This window comes from Hemitrygon akajei, unplaced genomic scaffold (assembly GCF_048418815.1).
Source record: "Hemitrygon akajei unplaced genomic scaffold, sHemAka1.3 Scf000052, whole genome shotgun sequence".
NCBI lineage: Eukaryota > Metazoa > Chordata > Chondrichthyes > Myliobatiformes > Dasyatidae > Hemitrygon > Hemitrygon akajei.
The window spans coordinates 4,987,206-5,004,130 of NW_027331938.1; the positions used below are offsets into that span (position 1 = coordinate 4,987,206).

A 16,925-nucleotide genomic window follows, 5' to 3' on the forward strand; every position below is an offset into this window, starting at 1 on the left:
AATCAGTAGAAAGAAGGTTGCTGCTTTTTTTTCTTATCTGAGCAATGTGATTTTCTTTACAGGCAGAGACGATGTCAATGGAGGACTTGGTGAAAACGCTTATGGTCGGAAGTCGCTGGGGCAAGAGCTGAGGGTTAACAATGTGACCACTGATGTAAGCAGCATTCAGCGTGGGAGTCGTACTTTAGCTGCAAAGGAGATGAGGAAATCACAGGGTAAGCTGACTATCCAGATAAACATTAATTTTGCCTAGAAAGGTATTCTGTAAAGCATCCTTAGTGCTGCAGAAATTTAAAGGCTGAAGGGTCTCGACCTGAAGCATCGACTGTCTGTTTCCCTCTATGATGTTAATTGACTCACTGAATTCCTCCAGCATTTTCCGTGTTGCAAGGAGAATTGGAGTTAATGTCCATGTCCTTTGTCAAAACTATGAAACAGAGTAAGCAAGTTAGATTTCAGTAACAGAGGTTAAGAGGATTGAGCAAACAAAATGATAATCTGTTTGAATCAGATCACATCTGGACCAACTGTTACATTCCAAGGACTAGTTTCGTAGAGTGGAACATTGATTCCTTTGTATACAGAAGACTTTCAGGGTGATGTGTTTGACAATGGAAGAGGTGGGCGAGCTACTCAGATGGAAGAGTCTTAACACGTGGATGGTGGAACAAGTCCATTCAGGGGTGATGCCCAATGGCACTTATTTACATAAAGAATAATAGAAGTCATGTCACCAGCCTCATTGAAAGGAATCAAAATTGATACATTTTCTCTAATTCTGTCAAATTGAGTTGGGGATGGCGGGGGGGGGGGGTAACACTGGGGTTGAAAGCACAGGGCAGCCATGGATCTGCAGCTTCGTTCCGAGGCCCCGCCCACTTACCCGGTGACGCGCTGACGACATCGCGCATGCTCAGTCCGGGAAGGGCGGTGTTGTTTTTCGTTCTTTGTTGAAGCGGGATCGGGAGGGGGTCCTCACCCTCGCCCCTTGGGGCGGGGAGCCGGGGACGGGTCATTCTCTTGCGGGGCGACGCCAAGATTTTCCTTTCAGTGAGTATTGAAGCAGGTCCGGAGCGGGGAGGTCTGATGTGAGGCCGTGAAACCCATTAACATGGACTACTTGACAGATAGACCTCAGTATGTGCGGTTGGGAGACTGTAGGTCTGACACGGTGGTCAGCAGCACAGGAGCGCCGCAGGGGACCGTGCTCTCTCCGGTCCTGTTCACCCTGTACACATCAGACTTCCAATACAACTCGGAGTCCTGCCATGTGCAGAAGTTCGCTGATGACACGGCCATCGTGGGGTGTGTCAGGAATGGACAGGAGGAGGAGTATAGGAAACTGATACAGGACTTTGTGATATGGTGCAACTCAAACTACCTGCGTCTCAATATCACCAAGACCAAGGAGATGGTGGTGGACTTTAGGAGACCTAGGCCTCATATGGAGCCAGTGATCATTAATGGAGAATGTGTGGAGCAGGTTAAGACCTACAAGTATCTGGGAGTGCAGTTAGATGAGAAGCTAGACTGGACTGCCAACACAGATGCCTTGTGCAGGAGGGCACAGAGTCGACTGTAATTCCTTAGAAGGTTGGCGTCATTCAATGTTTGTAGTGAGATGCTGAAGATGTTCTATAGGTCAGTTGTGGAGAGCGCCCTCTTCTTTGTGGTGGCGTGTTGGGGAGGCAGCATTAAGAAGAGGGTCGCCTCACGTCTTAATAAGCTGGTAAGGAAGGCGGACTCTGTCGTGGGCAAAGTACAGGAGAGTTTAACATCGGTAGCAGAGCGAAGGGCGCTGAGTAGGCTACGGTCAATTATGGATAACTCTGAACATCCTCTACATAGCACCATCCAGAGACAGAGAAGCAGTTTCAGTGACAGGTTGCTATCGATGCAATGCTCCTCAGACAGGATGAAGAGATCAATACTCCCCAATGCCATTCGGCTTTACAATTCAACCGCCAGGAGTAAGATATGTTAAAGTGCCGGGGTTAGGACTCAATGTATTAAGTAAACTACTTAAGAACTTTTTAAAAGCTATTTATTAATGCTTTTTGAGAGGGTGATTTCAGATGCATATCATATGTTTACTGTTAAGTATTTTTATGTAATTAGTTTTGCTACAATAAGTGTATGGGACATTGGAAAAAATGTTGAATTTCCCCATGGGGATGAATAAAGTATCTATCTATCTATCTGGTGGAGATGAGATCCTGGGCTCCGAGACTCTGCTTGTCCGACCTCCCTCAGCCTGGAGCTGAGACGCTACTGTGTCAGTGTGAGGAGCTCCGACCCACTGTTGCAGTGCACAGGGTGTGGAGGGCAACAGAAACCTCAAATAAAACTCGAGTCCGACACAAGTCAGGAAGATACAGCGGTTTATTGATTTTTTTATGAGAAATATAAATGAAACAATGTGTGAGCTGCTATCGTGCGGGAATAAATAATCTGCTCACAGTCACACACAATTAACTGACCGGCGACAAGGAGTGACCGGTTGAATAATCAGTCCCGTTTCTCACCGTCACTCTGCATCGGGGAACCGATGATTATAAAATCACACTTCAGGGCCGTGTCCGGGATCGCTGCAGATCCAGGGTCACTGCCGAGGGATTTGTCCATTTAACATCATTATGTCGGCCATGCTGCCGAATGCACCGTCCTCAGCAAAGGGGGCAAAAGGATTCTCCCCCGGGATCATCTCCCCCCCACCCCGGGACACCGGTGTCCCAGACTGAGCCCCGGACCCCCGGGCTCTTCCTGTCCGGGTAACTCCCCGTGGTGTCACGTGGGGAGTCTCGAACACGCACATCCGGCGGAAGCTGCCCCGCCGGACAGCAGGCGGAAACACGTCACTGCGGGACCGCTGCGAGCGACGCACACAGCGCGAGGCCCGAGCCGGTTCCGTTAAAACCGTTGGGAATCAGCCCCGGCGCGCGGCCGTTAAAGGTAAGGGCGGGAGTTAAAGGGGAGGGCGGGGAGTCGGCCAAATGTCCCCATCCCGCGGGCGGGGATGTTCACACATTCAGATGTTCACACGGTCCACACTGTCAGTCCGGATCTGGGTTCCTCCAGAGATCTCAGTTCCTTCCTCCCGGTCCAACTGAACCGATTCCAGTCCAGCCTGAAACAGATGGGAGAATAAAGATGAAGTAAACAGATTACACAACAGTGTCAGTAACAGGGGACCGGGGTTAATGTTTCAACAACACTCACAGACAAATATCACCAGAAAACCCGCGGATCCGCTGATATTTTATCACATTGAACACTAACACAAACACTCACCCGATCAGCTTCAGACTCGGGAGGGTCAGTATGAGGCGGCGGAGAGCGGGGACAGATCCGTCTGTCAGAGAGTTTGATGCCAGGTTCAGCTCCGTCAGTGATGGGTTTGTACTGAGAGCGGAGGCGAAATCATCAGCACCAGAATCTGTGAGACCGACATTGTCCAGCCTGGAGATGAGAGAGAGTGAGGGTGAAGGACACAGAGAGACAGGAGACGGTACAAATCCCCAGTGTTTATCAGTAACACAATTACTGATCACATTAATGTTCAGTGTCAGACACCCAGTGACTGTAAACACAATCTCCCACAGTCTGGTACTTACCCCAGTTTCTGTATTTTACACTCCGGGTTCCTCAGAGCCGCAGACACCAGTTTCACTCCTGAATCCCCCAGTTTATTATCACTCAGGTTCAGATCCGTCAGTGATGGGTTTGTACTGAGAGCGGAGGCGAGATCCTCGGCACCAGAATCTGTGAGACCGACATTGTTCAGCCTGGAGATGAGAGAGAGTGAGGGTGAAGGACACAGAGAGACAGGAGACGGTACAAATCCCCAGTGTTTATCAGTAACACAATTACTGATCACATTAATGTTCAGTGTCAGAGACCCAGTGACTGTAAACACAATCTCCCACAGTCTGGTACTTACCCCAGTTTCTGTATTTTACACTCCGGGTCCCTCAGAGCCGCAGACACCAGTTTCACTCCTGAATCCCCCAGTTTATTACCACTCAGGTCCAGCTCCGTCAGTGATGGGTTTGTACTGAGAGCGGAGGCGAGATCCTCGGCACCAGAATCTGTGAGACCGACACGGGCCAGCCTGGAGATGAGAGAGAGTGAGGGTGAAGGACACAGAGAGACAGGAGACGGTACAAATCCCCAGTGTTTATCAGTAACACAATTACTGATCACATTAATGTTCAGTGTCAGACACCCAGTGACTGTAAACACAATCTCCCACAGTCTGGTACTTACACCAGTTTCTGTATTTTACACTCCGGGTTCCTCAGAGCCGCAGACACCAGTTTCACTCCTGAATCTCCCAGTTTATTATCACTCAGGTTCAGCTCTGTCAGTGATGGGTTTGTACTGAGAGCGGAGCCGAGATCCTCGGCACCAGAATCTGTGAGACCGACCTCCCTCAGCCTGGAGATGAGAGAGAGTGAGGGTGAAGGACACAGAGAGACAGGAGACGGTACAAATCCCCAGTGTTTATCAGTAACACAATTACTGATCACATTAATGTTCAGTGTCAGACACCCAGTGACTGTAAACACAATCTCCCTCAGCCTGGAGATGAGAGAGAGTGAGGGTGAAGGACACAGAGAGACAGGAGACGGTACAAATCCCCAGTGTTTATCAGTAACACAATTACTAATTTTTTTTCTTCAGCACGACTGTGCAAGTCGGCCAGAGAGAAGAGCGAGAAGAGTTTAAAAGGAAGACAGATTTACAGAACGAGCGTCAGAGGAGCGGGAGACAGAGTAGGAAGGCTTTGGCTCAACGGGGCTTCGGCGATAAAGGGTCGAGGCGAGGTAGGTTATCTGTTTACAATACAGACAGAGAGTATGTGTGTGAGGCTGGTTTTCTGTGCTCGGTGTCAGATGTGGGAGATCCTGGAGACTCCCAGCCTCCTGGACGGCAACATCTGCACCCGGTGTGTCGAGCTGCAGCTCCTTAGGGACCGAGTTAGGGGACTGGAGATGCAGCTCGATGACCTTCGTCTGGTCAGGGAGAGCGAGGAGGTGATAGAGAGGAGTTACAGGCAGGTGGTCACACCGGGGCCACGGGAGACTGAAGAAGTGGGTCACAGTCAGGAGAGGGAAGGGCAAGAAGCAGGTACTAGAGAGTACCCCTGTGGCTATTCCCCTTGACGATAAGTACCCCTGTTCAAGTACTGCTGGAGAGGGGTGGGGACAGCCTACCTGGTGGAGGCAACAGTGGCCCTGTGGTTCAGAAGGGCAGGGAAAGGAAGAGGAAGACAGTAGTGACAGGTGACTCCGTCGTTTGAGGGCCAGATAGACGATTCTGTGGACGCAGGAAAGAAACGCGGATGGTCGTTTGCCTCCCAGGTGCCAGGGTCCGGGATGTTTCAGAACACGTCCAAGATATCCTGCGGTGGGAGGGAGAACAGCCAGAGGTTGTGGTACATATTGGTACCAGTGACATAGGTAGGAAAAGGGAAGAGGTCCTGAAAACAGACTACAGGGAGTTAGGAAGGAAGTTGAGAAGCAGGACCGGCAAAGGTAGTAATCTCGGGATTACTGCCTGTGCCACGCGACAGTGAGTACAGGAATAGAATGAGGTGGAGGATGAATGCGTGGCTGAGGGATTGGAGCAGGAGGCAGGGATTCAGATTTCTGGATCACTGGGACCTCCTTTGGAGCAGCTGTGACCTGCACAAAAAGGACGGGTTGCACTTGAATGCCAGGGAAACCGATATCCTGGTTTGCTAAGGCGATCGGGGAGAATTTAAACTAGAATTGCTGGGAGGGGGTGGGAACTGAAATGAAGTGATGGTGGAAAGGGAGGTTGGCTCACAAATAGAGAAAATTTGGAGGCAGCACGAGAGGGAGCATAGGCAGGTGATAGAGAAGGGACGCTCTCAGACCGATGGTTTGAGGTGTGTCTATTTTAATGCAAGGAGTGTTGTGAACAAAGCGGATGAGCTTAGAGCGTGGATCAGTACTTGGAGATATGATGTGGTGGCCATTACAGAGACTCGGATGGTGCAGGGACAGGAATGTTTATTTCGAGTGCCCGGCTTTAGATGTTTCAGAAAGGACAGGGAGGGAGGCCACAGAGGTGGGGGCATGGCACTGTTGATCAGAGATAGTGTCACGGCTGCAGAAAAGGAGGAAGTCATGGAGGGATTGTCTGTGGAGTCTCTGTGGGTGGAGGTTAGGAACAGGAAGGGGTCAATAACTCAACTGGGTGTTTTGTATAGACCTCCCATCAGTAACAGGGACATCGAGGAGCAGATAGGGAGACAGATTCTGGAAAGGAGTAACAATAACAGGGTTGTTGAAGTGTGAGATTTTAATTTCCCAAATATTGATTGGCATCTCCCTAGAGTGAGGGGTTTTGACGGGGTGGAGTTTGTTAGGTGTGTTCAGGAAGGTTTCCTGACACAATATGTAGATAAGCCTACAAGAGGAGAGGCTGCACTTGATCCGGTATTGGGAAATGAACCTGGCCAGGTGTCAGGTCTCTCAGTGGGAGAGCATTTTGGAGACAGTGGTCACAATTCTATCTCTTTTACCATAGCATTAGAGAGGGATAGGAACAGGCAAGTTAGGGAAACCTCTAATTGGAGTAAGGAGAACTATGAACATATCAGGCTGGAACTTGTAAGCATAAATTGGAAATTGATGTCCTCAGGGAAACGGACCAAAGAAATGTAGAAAATGTTCAAGGGATATTTGTGTGGGGTTCTGAGTAGATACGTTCCAATGAGACATGGAAAGGATGGTAGGGTACAAGATCTGTGGTGCACAAAGGCCGTTGTAAATCTAGTGAAGAAGAAAAGAAGAGCTTCCAAAAGGTTCAAAAATTAGGTAATGATATGAATCTGGAAGATTATAAGGCTAGTCTGTCAGCGAGTTTGATATCAGGTCCAGCCCCATCAGTGATGGGTTTGTACTGAGAGCGGAGACGAGATCCTCGGCACCAGAATCTGTGAGACCGACATTCTCCAGCCTGGAGATGAGAGAGAGTGAGAGTGAAGGACACAGAGACAGGAGATGCTACAAATCCCCAGTGTTTATCAGTAACACAATTACTGATAACATTAATGTTCAGTGTCAGACACCCAGTGACTGTAATCACAATCTCCCACAGTCTGGTACTTACCACAGTTTCTGTATTTTACACTCCGGGTTCCTCAGAGCCACAGACACCAGTTTCACTTCTGAATCTCCCAGGTCATTCAACCCGAGACTAAACACAAACAGATAGATTGATGAACATAGTGATTAAAACCGTAGGTCTGGGAGAATTTCTCTCACTCGGATATTTCAGCAAATATTAAACCCTTTATTAATTCACTGATCATAGTTCCCATCACTGTCAGTGTCCCTCACTGCCCAACTCCAATGAATTCACTGAATGTCAGTAATTTCGTCTGTCGGTGTGACCCTGTAAACTCCACATATTCTCTCTCATTCCCTGATAGTTAGAAAAGTGTTCCTGACCTGAGACAGTCGGAAAGGGCAGGGGTGAAGGGGAGAAAGTCAAACAGTGAGGAAGATTTGAGAATCGGGGAATGACGATGGGAGATGGAGGAAGAGACGTCACCAAAGGTAAAGGATGGAAGGACACAGAAGGAAGCGGATGTGGAAGAGAGATCCCACAAGAGGGAGGGGGATGGGGGAGAGATCCCACAGGAGGAAGGGGGATGGGGCAGAGAGATCCCACAAGAGGAAGGGGGATGGAGGAGAGAGATCCCACAGGAGGAAGGGGGATGGGGGAGCGAGATCCCACAAGAGGAAGGGGGATGTGGGAGAGAGATCCCACAGGAGGAATGGGGATGGGGGAGAGAGATCCCACAAGAGGAAGAGGGATAGAGATCCCACAGGAGGAAGGGGGATGGGGGAGAGAGATCCCACAGGAAGAATTGGGATGGGGAACAGAGATCCCACAGGCGGAAGGGGGATGGGGGATGGGGGAGAGAGATCCCACAGGAGGAAGGGGGATGGGGGAGAGTGATCCCGCAGCAGGAAGGGGCATGGGGCAGTGTGATCCCGCAGGAGTAAGGGGGAATGGGGAGGGAGATCCCGCAGGAGTAAGGGGGAATGGGCAGTGAGATCCCGCAGGATGAAGGGGGATGGGGGAGGGAGATCCCGCAGGAGGAAGGGGGATGGGGGAGAGAGATCCCGCAGGAGGAAGGGGGATGGGGCAGAGAGATCCCACAGGAGGGAGGGGGATGGGGGAGAGAGATCCCACAGGAGGAAGGGGGATGGGGGAGAGAGATCCCACAGCAGAAAGGGGGATGAGGGAGAGAGATCCCGCAGGAGGAAGGGGGATGGTGGAGAGAGATCCCTCAGGTGGCAGGGGGATGGGGGAGGGAGATCCCGCAGGAGGATGGGGGATGGGGGAGAGAGATCCCACAAGAGGAAGGGGGATGGGGGAGAGATCCCACAGGAGGAAGGGGGATGGGGGAGAGTGATCACGCAGGAGGAAGGGGGATGGCGGAGAGAGACACCTCAGCTGGCAGGGGGATCGGGGAGGGAGATCCCACGAGGAAGGGGGATGGGGCAGAGAGATCCCACAAGAGGAAGGGGGATGGGGGAGAGAGATCCCACAGGAGGAAGGGGGATGGGGAACAGAGATCCCACAGGAGGAAGGGGGATGAGGGAGAGATATCCCGCAGGAGGAAGGGGGATGGCGGAGAGAGATCCCTCAGGTGGCAGGGGGATGGGGGATAGTGATCCAGCAGGAGGAAGGGGGATGGGGGAGAGAGATCCCGCTTGAGGAAGGGGGATGGGGCAGAGAGATCCCACAAGAGGAAGGGGGATGGAGGACAGAGATCCCACAAGGGGAACGGAGATGTGGAATAGAGATCCCACAGGAGGAAGGGGGATGGGGGAGAGAGATCCCACAGGAGAAAGGTGGATGGGGGAGAGAGATCCCACAGGAGGAAGGGGGATGGGGAAGAGAGATCCCACAGGAGGAAGGGGGATGGGGGAGAGAGATCCCACAGGTGGAAGGGGGATGGGGTACAGAGATCCCAAAGGAGGAACTGGGATGGGGACAGAGATCCGACAGGCGGAAGGGGGATGGGGAAATGGGGGAGAGAGATCCCACAGGAGGAAGGGGGATGGGGGAGAGAGATCCCACAGGAGAAAGGGGGATGGGGGAGAGAGATCCCACAGGAGGAAGGGGGATAGGGAAGAGAGATCCCACAGGAGGAAGGGGGATGGGGGAGAGAGATCCCACAGGAGGAAGGGGGATGGAGACAGAGATCCCACAGGAGGAAGGGGGATGGGAGAGAGATCCCACTGGAGGAAGGGGGATGGGGGAGAGAGATCCCACAGCAGAAAGGGGGATGAGGGAGAGATCCCACAGGAGGAAGGGGGATGGGGCAGAGAGATCCCACAAGAGGAAGGGGAATGGAGAACAGAGATCCCACAAGGGGAAGGGAGATGTGGAAGAGAGATCCCACAGGAGGAAGGGGGATGGGGGAGTGAGATCCCACAGGAGAAAGGGGGATGGGAGAGAGAGTTCCCACAGGAGGAAGGGGGATGGGGGAGAGAGATTCCACAAATGGAAGGGGGATGGGGAAGAGATCCCACAGGTGGAATGGGGATGGGGGAGAGAGATCCCACAGGAGGAATTGGGATGGAGGAGGGAGATCCCGCAGGAGGATGGGGGATGAGGGAGAGAGGTCCCGCAGGAGGAAGGGGGATGGGGGAGAGAGATCCCGCTGGAGGAAGGGGGATTGGGCAGAGAGATCCCACAGGAGGAAGGGGGATGTGGAATAGAGATCCCACAGGAGGAAGGTGGATGGGGGAGAGAGATCCCACAGGAGAAAGGGGGATGGGGGAGAGCGATTGAACAAGAGGAAGTGGGATGGGGGAGAGAGATCCCGCAGGAGAAAGGGGGATGGGGCAGAGAGATCCCACAAGAGGAAGGGGGATGGGGGAGAGAGATCCCACAGGAGGAAGGGGGATGGGGAACAGAGATCCTACAGGAGGAAGGGGGATGGGGGATAGAGATCCCACAGCAGAAAGGGGGATGAGGGAGAGATATCCCGCAGGAGGAAGGGGGATGGCGGAGAGAGATCGCTCAGGTGGCTGGGGGATGGGGGAGGGAGATCCCACAAGAGGAAGGGGGATGGGGCAGAGAGATCCCACAAGAGGAAGGGGGATGCGGGAGAGAGATCCCACAGGAGGAAGGGGGATGGAGGAGGGAGATCCCACAGGAGGAAGGGGGATGGGGGAGAGAGATCCCGCAGGAGGAAGGGGGATGGCGGAGACAGTTCCCTCAGTTGGCAGGGGAATGGGGGAGGGAGATCCCGCAGGAGGATGGGGGATGGGGGAGAGTGATCCCGCAGGAGGAAGGGGGATGGGGGAGAGAGATCCCGCTTGAGGAAGGGGGATGGGGCAGAGAGATCCCACAAGAGGAAGGGGGATGGAGGACAGAGATCCCAAAAGGGGAACGGAGATGTGGAAGAGAGATCCCACAGGAGGAAGGGGGATGGGGGAGAGAGATCCCACAGGAGAAAGGTGGATGGGGGAGAGAGATCCCACAGGAGGAAGGGGGATGGGGAAGAGAGATCCCACAGGAGGAAGGGGGATGGGGGAGAGAGATCCCACAGGTGGAAGGGGGATGGGGTACAGAGATCCCAAAGGAGGAACTGGGATGGGGACAGAGATCCCACAGGCGGAAGGGGGATGGGGGAATGGGGGAGAGAGATCCCACAGGAGGAAGGGGGATGGGGGAGAGAGATACCACAGGAGAAAGGGGGATGGGGGAGAGAGATCCCACAGGAGGAAGGGGGATGGGGAAGAGAGATCCCACAGGAGGAAGGGGGATGGGGGAGAGAGATCCCACAGGAGGAAGGGGGATGGAGAGAGAGATCCCACAGGAGGAAGGGGGATGGGAGAGAGATCCCACTGGAGGAAGGGGGATGGGGGAGAGAGATCCCACAGCAGAAAGGGGGATGAGGGAGAGATCCCACAGGAGGAAGGGGGATGGGGCAGAGAGATCCCACAAGAGGAAGGGGAATGGAGAACAGAGATCCCACAAGGGGAAGGGAGATGTGGAAGAGAGATCCCACAGGAGGAAGGGGGATGGGGGAGTGAGATCCCACAGGAGGAAGGGGGATGGAGGAGAGAGTTCCCACAGGAGGAAGGGGGATGGGGGACAGAGTTCCCACAGAAGGAAGGGGGATGGGGGAGAGAGATTCCACAAATGGAAGGGGGATGGGGAAGAGATCCCACAGGTGGAATGGGGATGGGGGAGAGAGATCCCACAGGAGGAATTGGGATGGAGGAGGGAGATCCCGCAGGAGGATGGGGGATGAGGGAGAGAGATCCCGCAGGAGGAAGGGGGATGGGGGAGAGAGATCCCGCTGGAGGAAGGGGGATTGGGCAGAGAGATCCCACAGGAGGAAGGGGGATGTGTAATAGAGATCCCACAGGAGGAAGGTGGATAGGGGAGAGAGATCCCACAGGAGGAAGGGGGATGGAGACAGAGATCCCACAGGAGGAAGGGGGATGGGAGAGAGATCCCACTGGAGGAAGGGGGATGGGGGAGAGAGATCCCACAGCAGAAAGGGGGATGAGGGAGAGATCCCACAGGAGGAAGGGGGATGGGGCAGAGAGATCCCACAAGAGGAAGGGGAATGGAGAACAGAGATCCCACAAGGGGAAGGGAGATGTGGAAGAGAGATCCCACAGGAGGAAGGGGGATGGGGGAGTGAGATCCCACAGGAGGAAGGGGGATGGAGGAGAGAGTTCCCACAGGAGGAAGGGGGATGGGGGAGAGAGTTCCCACAGGAGGAAGGGGGATGGGGGAGAGAGATTCCACAAATGGAAGGGGGATGGGGAAGAGATCCCACAGGTGGAATGGGGATGGGGGAGAGAGATCCCACAGGAGGAATTGGGATGGAGGAGGGAGATCCCGCAGGAGGATGGGGGATGAGGGAGAGAGATCCCGCAGGAGGAAGGGGGATGGGGGAGAGAGATCCCGCTGGAGGAAGGGGGATTGGGCAGAGAGATCCCACAGGAGGAAGGGGGATGTGTAATAGAGATCCCACAGGAGGAAGGTGGATAGGGGAGAGAGATCCCACAGGAGAAAGGGGGATGGGGGAGAGCGATCCGACAAGAGGAAGTGGGATGGGGGAGAGAAATCCCGCAGGAGAAAGGGGGATGGGGCAGTGTGATCACGCAGGAGGAAGGGGGATGTCGGAGAGAGATACCTCAGGTGGCAGGGGGATGGGGGAGGCAGATCCTGCAGGAGGATTGGGGATCGGGGAGAGAGATCCCGCAGGAGGATGGGGGAGAGAGATCCCGCTGGAGGAAGGGGGATGGGGCAGAGAGATCCCACAGGAGGAAGGGGGATGGGGCAGAGAGATCCCACAGGAGGAAGGGGGATGGAGAACAGAGATCCCACAGGAGGAAGGGGGATGAGGGAGAGAGATCCCGCAGGAGGATGGGGGATGGGGCAGAGAGATCCCGCAGGAGGAAGGGGGATGGGGCAGAGAGATCCCGCAGGAGGAAGGGGAATGGGTAAGAGAGATCCCACAGGAGAAAGGGGGATGGGGGAGAGAGATCCCACAGGTGGAAGGGGGATGGGGGAGAGAGATCCCACAGGAGAAAGGGGGATGGGGCAGAGAGATCCCACAAGAGGAAGGGGGATGGGGGAGAGAGATCCCACAGGAGGAAGGGGGATGGGGAACAGAGATCCCACAGGAGGAAGGGGGATGGGGGAGAGAGATCCCACAGCAGAAAGGGGGATGAGGGAGAGATATCCCGCAGGAGGAAGGGGGATGGCGGAGAGAGATCCCTCAGGTGGCTGGGGGATGGGGGAGGGAGATCCCACAAGAGGAAGGGGGATGGGGCAGAGATCCCACAAGAGGAAGGGGGATGCGGGAGAGAGATCCCACAGGAGGAAGGGGGATGGAGGAGGGAGATCCCACAGGAGGAAGGGGGATGGGGGAGAGAGATCCCGCAGGAGGAAGGGGGATGGCGGAGACAGTTCCCTCAGTTGGCAGGGGAATGGGGGAGGGAGATCCCGCAGGAGGATGGGGGAAGGGGGTGAGTGATCCCGCAGGAGGAAGGGGGATGGGGGAGAGAGATCCCGCTTGAGGAAGGGGGATGGGGCAGAGAGATCCCACAAGAGGAAGGGGGATGGAGGACAGAGATCCCAAAAGGGGAACGGAGATGTGGAAGAGAGATCCCACAGGAGGAAGGGGGATGGGGGAGAGAGATCCCACAGGAGAAAGGTGGATGGGGGAGAGAGATCCCACAGGAGGAAGGGGGATGGGGAAGAGAGATCCCACAGGAGGAAGGGGGATGGGGGAGAGAGATCCCACAGGTGGAAGGGGGATGGGGTACAGAGATCCCAAAGGAGGAACTGGGATGGGGACAGAGATCCCACAGGCGGAAGGGGGATGGGGGAATGGGGGAGAGAGATCCCACAGGAGGAAGGGGGATGGGGGAGAGAGATACCACAGGAGAAAGGGGGATGGGGGAGAGAGATCCCACAGGAGGAAGGGGGATGGGGAAGAGAGATCCCACAGGAGGAAGGGGGATGGGGGAGAGAGATCCCACAGGAGGAAGGGGGATGGAGAGAGAGATCCCACAGGAGGAAGGGGGATGGGAGAGAGATCCCACTGGAGGAAGGGGGATGGGGGAGAGAGATCCCACAGCAGAAAGGGGGATGAGGGAGAGATCCCACAGGAGGAAGGGGGATGGGGCAGAGAGATCCCACAAGAGGAAGGGGAATGGAGAACAGAGATCCCACAAGGGGAAGGGAGATGTGGAAGAGAGATCCCACAGGAGGAAGGGGGATGGGGGAGTGAGATCCCACAGGAGGAAGGGGGATGGAGGAGAGAGTTCCCACAGGAGGAAGGGGGATGGGGGACAGAGTTCCCACAGGAGGAAGGGGGATGGGGGAGAGAGATTCCACAAATGGAAGGGGGATGGGGAAGAGATCCCACAGGTGGAATGGGGATGGGGGAGAGAGATCCCACAGGAGGAATTGGGATGGAGGAGGGAGATCCCGCAGGAGGATGGGGGATGAGGGAGAGAGATCCCGCAGGAGGAAGGGGGATGGGGGAGAGAGATCCCGCTGGAGGAAGGGGGATTGGGCAGAGAGATCCCACAGGAGGAAGGGGGATGTGTAATAGAGATCCCACAGGAGGAAGGTGGATAGGGGGGAGAGATCCCACAGGAGGAAGGGGGATGGAGACAGAGATCCCACAGGAGGAAGGGGGATGGGAGAGAGATCCCACTGGAGGAAGGGGGATGGGGGAGAGAGATCCCACAGCAGAAAGGGGGATGAGGGAGAGATCCCACAGGAGGAAGGGGGATGGGGCAGAGAGATCCCACAAGAGGAAGGGGAATGGAGAACAGAGATCCCACAAGGGGAAGGGAGATGTGGAAGAGAGATCCCACAGGAGGAAGGGGGATGGGGGAGTGAGATCCCACAGGAGGAAGGGGGATGGAGGAGAGAGTTCCCACAGGAGGAAGGGGGATGGGGGAGAGAGTTCCCACAGGAGGAAGGGGGATGGGGGAGAGAGATTCCACAAATGGAAGGGGGATGGGGAAGAGATCCCACAGGTGGAATGGGGATGGGGGAGAGAGATCCCACAGGAGGAATTGGGATGGAGGAGGGAGATCCCGCAGGAGGATGGGGGATGAGGGAGAGAGATCCCGCAGGAGGAAGGGGGATGGGGGAGAGAGATCCCGCTGGAGGAAGGGGGATTGGGCAGAGAGATCCCACAGGAGGAAGGGGGATGTGTAATAGAGATCCCACAGGAGGAAGGTGGATAGGGGAGAGAGATCCCACAGGAGAAAGGGGGATGGGGGAGAGCGATCCGACAAGAGGAAGTGGGATGGGGGAGAGAGATCCCGCAGGAGAAAGGGGGATGGGGCAGTGTGATCACGCAGGAGGAAGGGGGATGTCGGAGAGAGATACCTCAGGTGGCAGGGGGATGGGGGAGGCAGATCCTGCAGGAGGATTGGGGATCGGGGAGAGAGATCCCGCAGGAGGATGGGGGAGAGAGATCCCGCTGGAGGAAGGGGGATGGGGCAGAGAGATCCCACAGGAGGAAGGGGGATGGGGCAGAGAGATCCCACAGGAGGAAGGGGGATGGAGAACAGAGATCCCACAGGAGGAAGGGGGATGAGGGAGAGAGATCCCGCAGGAGGATGGGGGATGGGGCAGAGAGATCCCGCAGGAGGAAGGGGGATGGGGCAGAGAGATCCCGCAGGAGGAAGGGGAATGGGTAAGAGAGATCCCACAGGAGAAAGGGGGATGGGGGAGAGAGATCCCACAGGTGGAAGGGGGATGGGGGAGAGAGATCCCACAGGAGGAAGGGGGATGGGGGAGAGAGATCCCACAGGAGTAAGGGAGATGGTGGAGAGAGATCCCACAAATGGAAGGGAGATGGGGAGAGAGTTCCCACAGGTGGAATTGGGATGGGGAACAGAGATCCCACAGGCGGAAGGGGGATGGGGGAACGGGGGAGAGAGATCCCTCAGGAGGAAGGGGGATGGGGGAGAGAGATCCCACAGGAGGGAGGGGGATGGGGGAGAGTGATCCCGCAGGAGGAAGGGGCATGGGGCAGTGTGATCCCGCAGGAGGAAGGGGGAATCGGGAGTGAGATCCCGCAGGAGGAAGGGGGAATGGGGAGAGAGATCCCGCAGGAGGAAGGGGGATGGGGGAGGGAGATCCCGCAGGAGGAAGGGGGATGGGGGAGAGAGATCCCGCAGGAGGAAGGGGGATGGGGCAGAGAGATCCCACAAGAGGAAGGGGGATGGGGGAGAGAGATCCCACAGGAGGAAGGGGGATGGGGAAGGGAGATCCCACAAGAGGAAGGGGGATGGGGAACAGAGATCCCACAGGCGGAAGGGGGATGGGGTAGAGAGATCCCGCAGGAGGAAGGGGGATGGCGGGGAGAGATCCCTCAGGTGGCAGGGGGATGGGGGAGAGAGATCCCGCAGGTGGATGGGGGATGGGGGAGAGAGATCCCGCAGGAGGAAGGGGGATGGGGGAGAGAGATCCCGCTGGAGGAAGGGGGATGGGGCAGAGAGACCCCACAGGAGGAAGGGGGATGGGGGAGAGAGATCCCACAGGAGGAAGGTGGATGGGGGAGAGAGATCCCACAGGAGGAAGGGGGATGTGGAATAGAGATCCCACAGGAGGAAGGTGGATGGGGGAGTTAGATCCCACAGGAGGAAGGGGGATGGGGGAGAGAGATCCCACAGGAGGAAGGGGGATGGGGGAGAGAGATCCCACAGGAGGAAGTGGGATGGGGGAGAGATCCCACAGGAGGAAGGGGGATGGGGGAGCGAGATCCCACAGAAGGGGGATGGGGGGGCGAGATCCCACAAGAGGAAGGGGGATGGGGGAGCGAAATCCCTCAGGTGGCAGGGGGATGGGGGAGGGAGATCCCACAAGAGGAAGGGGGATGGGGCAGAGAGATCCCACAAGAGGAAGGGGGATGGGGGAGAGAGATCCCACAGGAGGAAGGGGGATGGGGAACAGAGATCCCACAGGAGGAAGGGGGAAGGGGGAGAGAGATCCCACAGGAGAAAGGTGGATGGGGGAGAGAGATCCCACAGGAGGAAGGGGGATGGGGAAGAGAGATCCCACAGGAGGAAGGGGGATGGGGGAGAGAGATCCCACAGGTGGAAGGGGGATGGGGTACAGAGATCCCAAAGGAGGAACTGGGATGGGGACAGAGATCCCACAGGCGGAAGGGGGATGGGGGAATGGGGGAGAGAGATCCCACAGGAGGAAGGGGGATGGGGGAGAGAGATCCCACAGGAGAAAGGGGGATGGGGGAGAGAGATCCCACAGCAGAAAAAGGGATGAGGGAGAGATCCCACAGGAGGAAGGGGGATGGCGGAGAGAGATCCTGCAGGAGGAAGGGGGATGGCGGAGAGAGATCCCGCTTGAGG

General features: G+C 55.9%; 1 protein-coding gene across 1 annotated transcript in view; it reads right to left on the reverse strand.

The window, feature by feature from the left end:
* Positions 1 to 2,364: 2,364 nt before the first annotated feature.
* Positions 2,365 to 16,925, reverse strand: part of LOC140721180 (NACHT, LRR and PYD domains-containing protein 3-like) — a 71,732-nt gene continuing 57,171 nt past the window's right edge. The window contains exons 2-7 of the mRNA XM_073036044.1: positions 7,144 to 7,230; positions 4,267 to 4,437; positions 3,941 to 4,111; positions 3,615 to 3,785; positions 3,292 to 3,459; positions 2,365 to 3,127 (exon numbers count right to left, since the gene is read on the reverse strand). Coding sequence (XP_072892145.1) covers positions 3,037 to 3,127; positions 3,292 to 3,459; positions 3,615 to 3,785; positions 3,941 to 4,111; positions 4,267 to 4,437; positions 7,144 to 7,230 — 859 coding nt within the window. The 3' untranslated portion in view covers positions 2,365 to 3,036. The remainder of the gene's footprint in view (positions 3,128 to 3,291; positions 3,460 to 3,614; positions 3,786 to 3,940; positions 4,112 to 4,266; positions 4,438 to 7,143; positions 7,231 to 16,925) is intronic.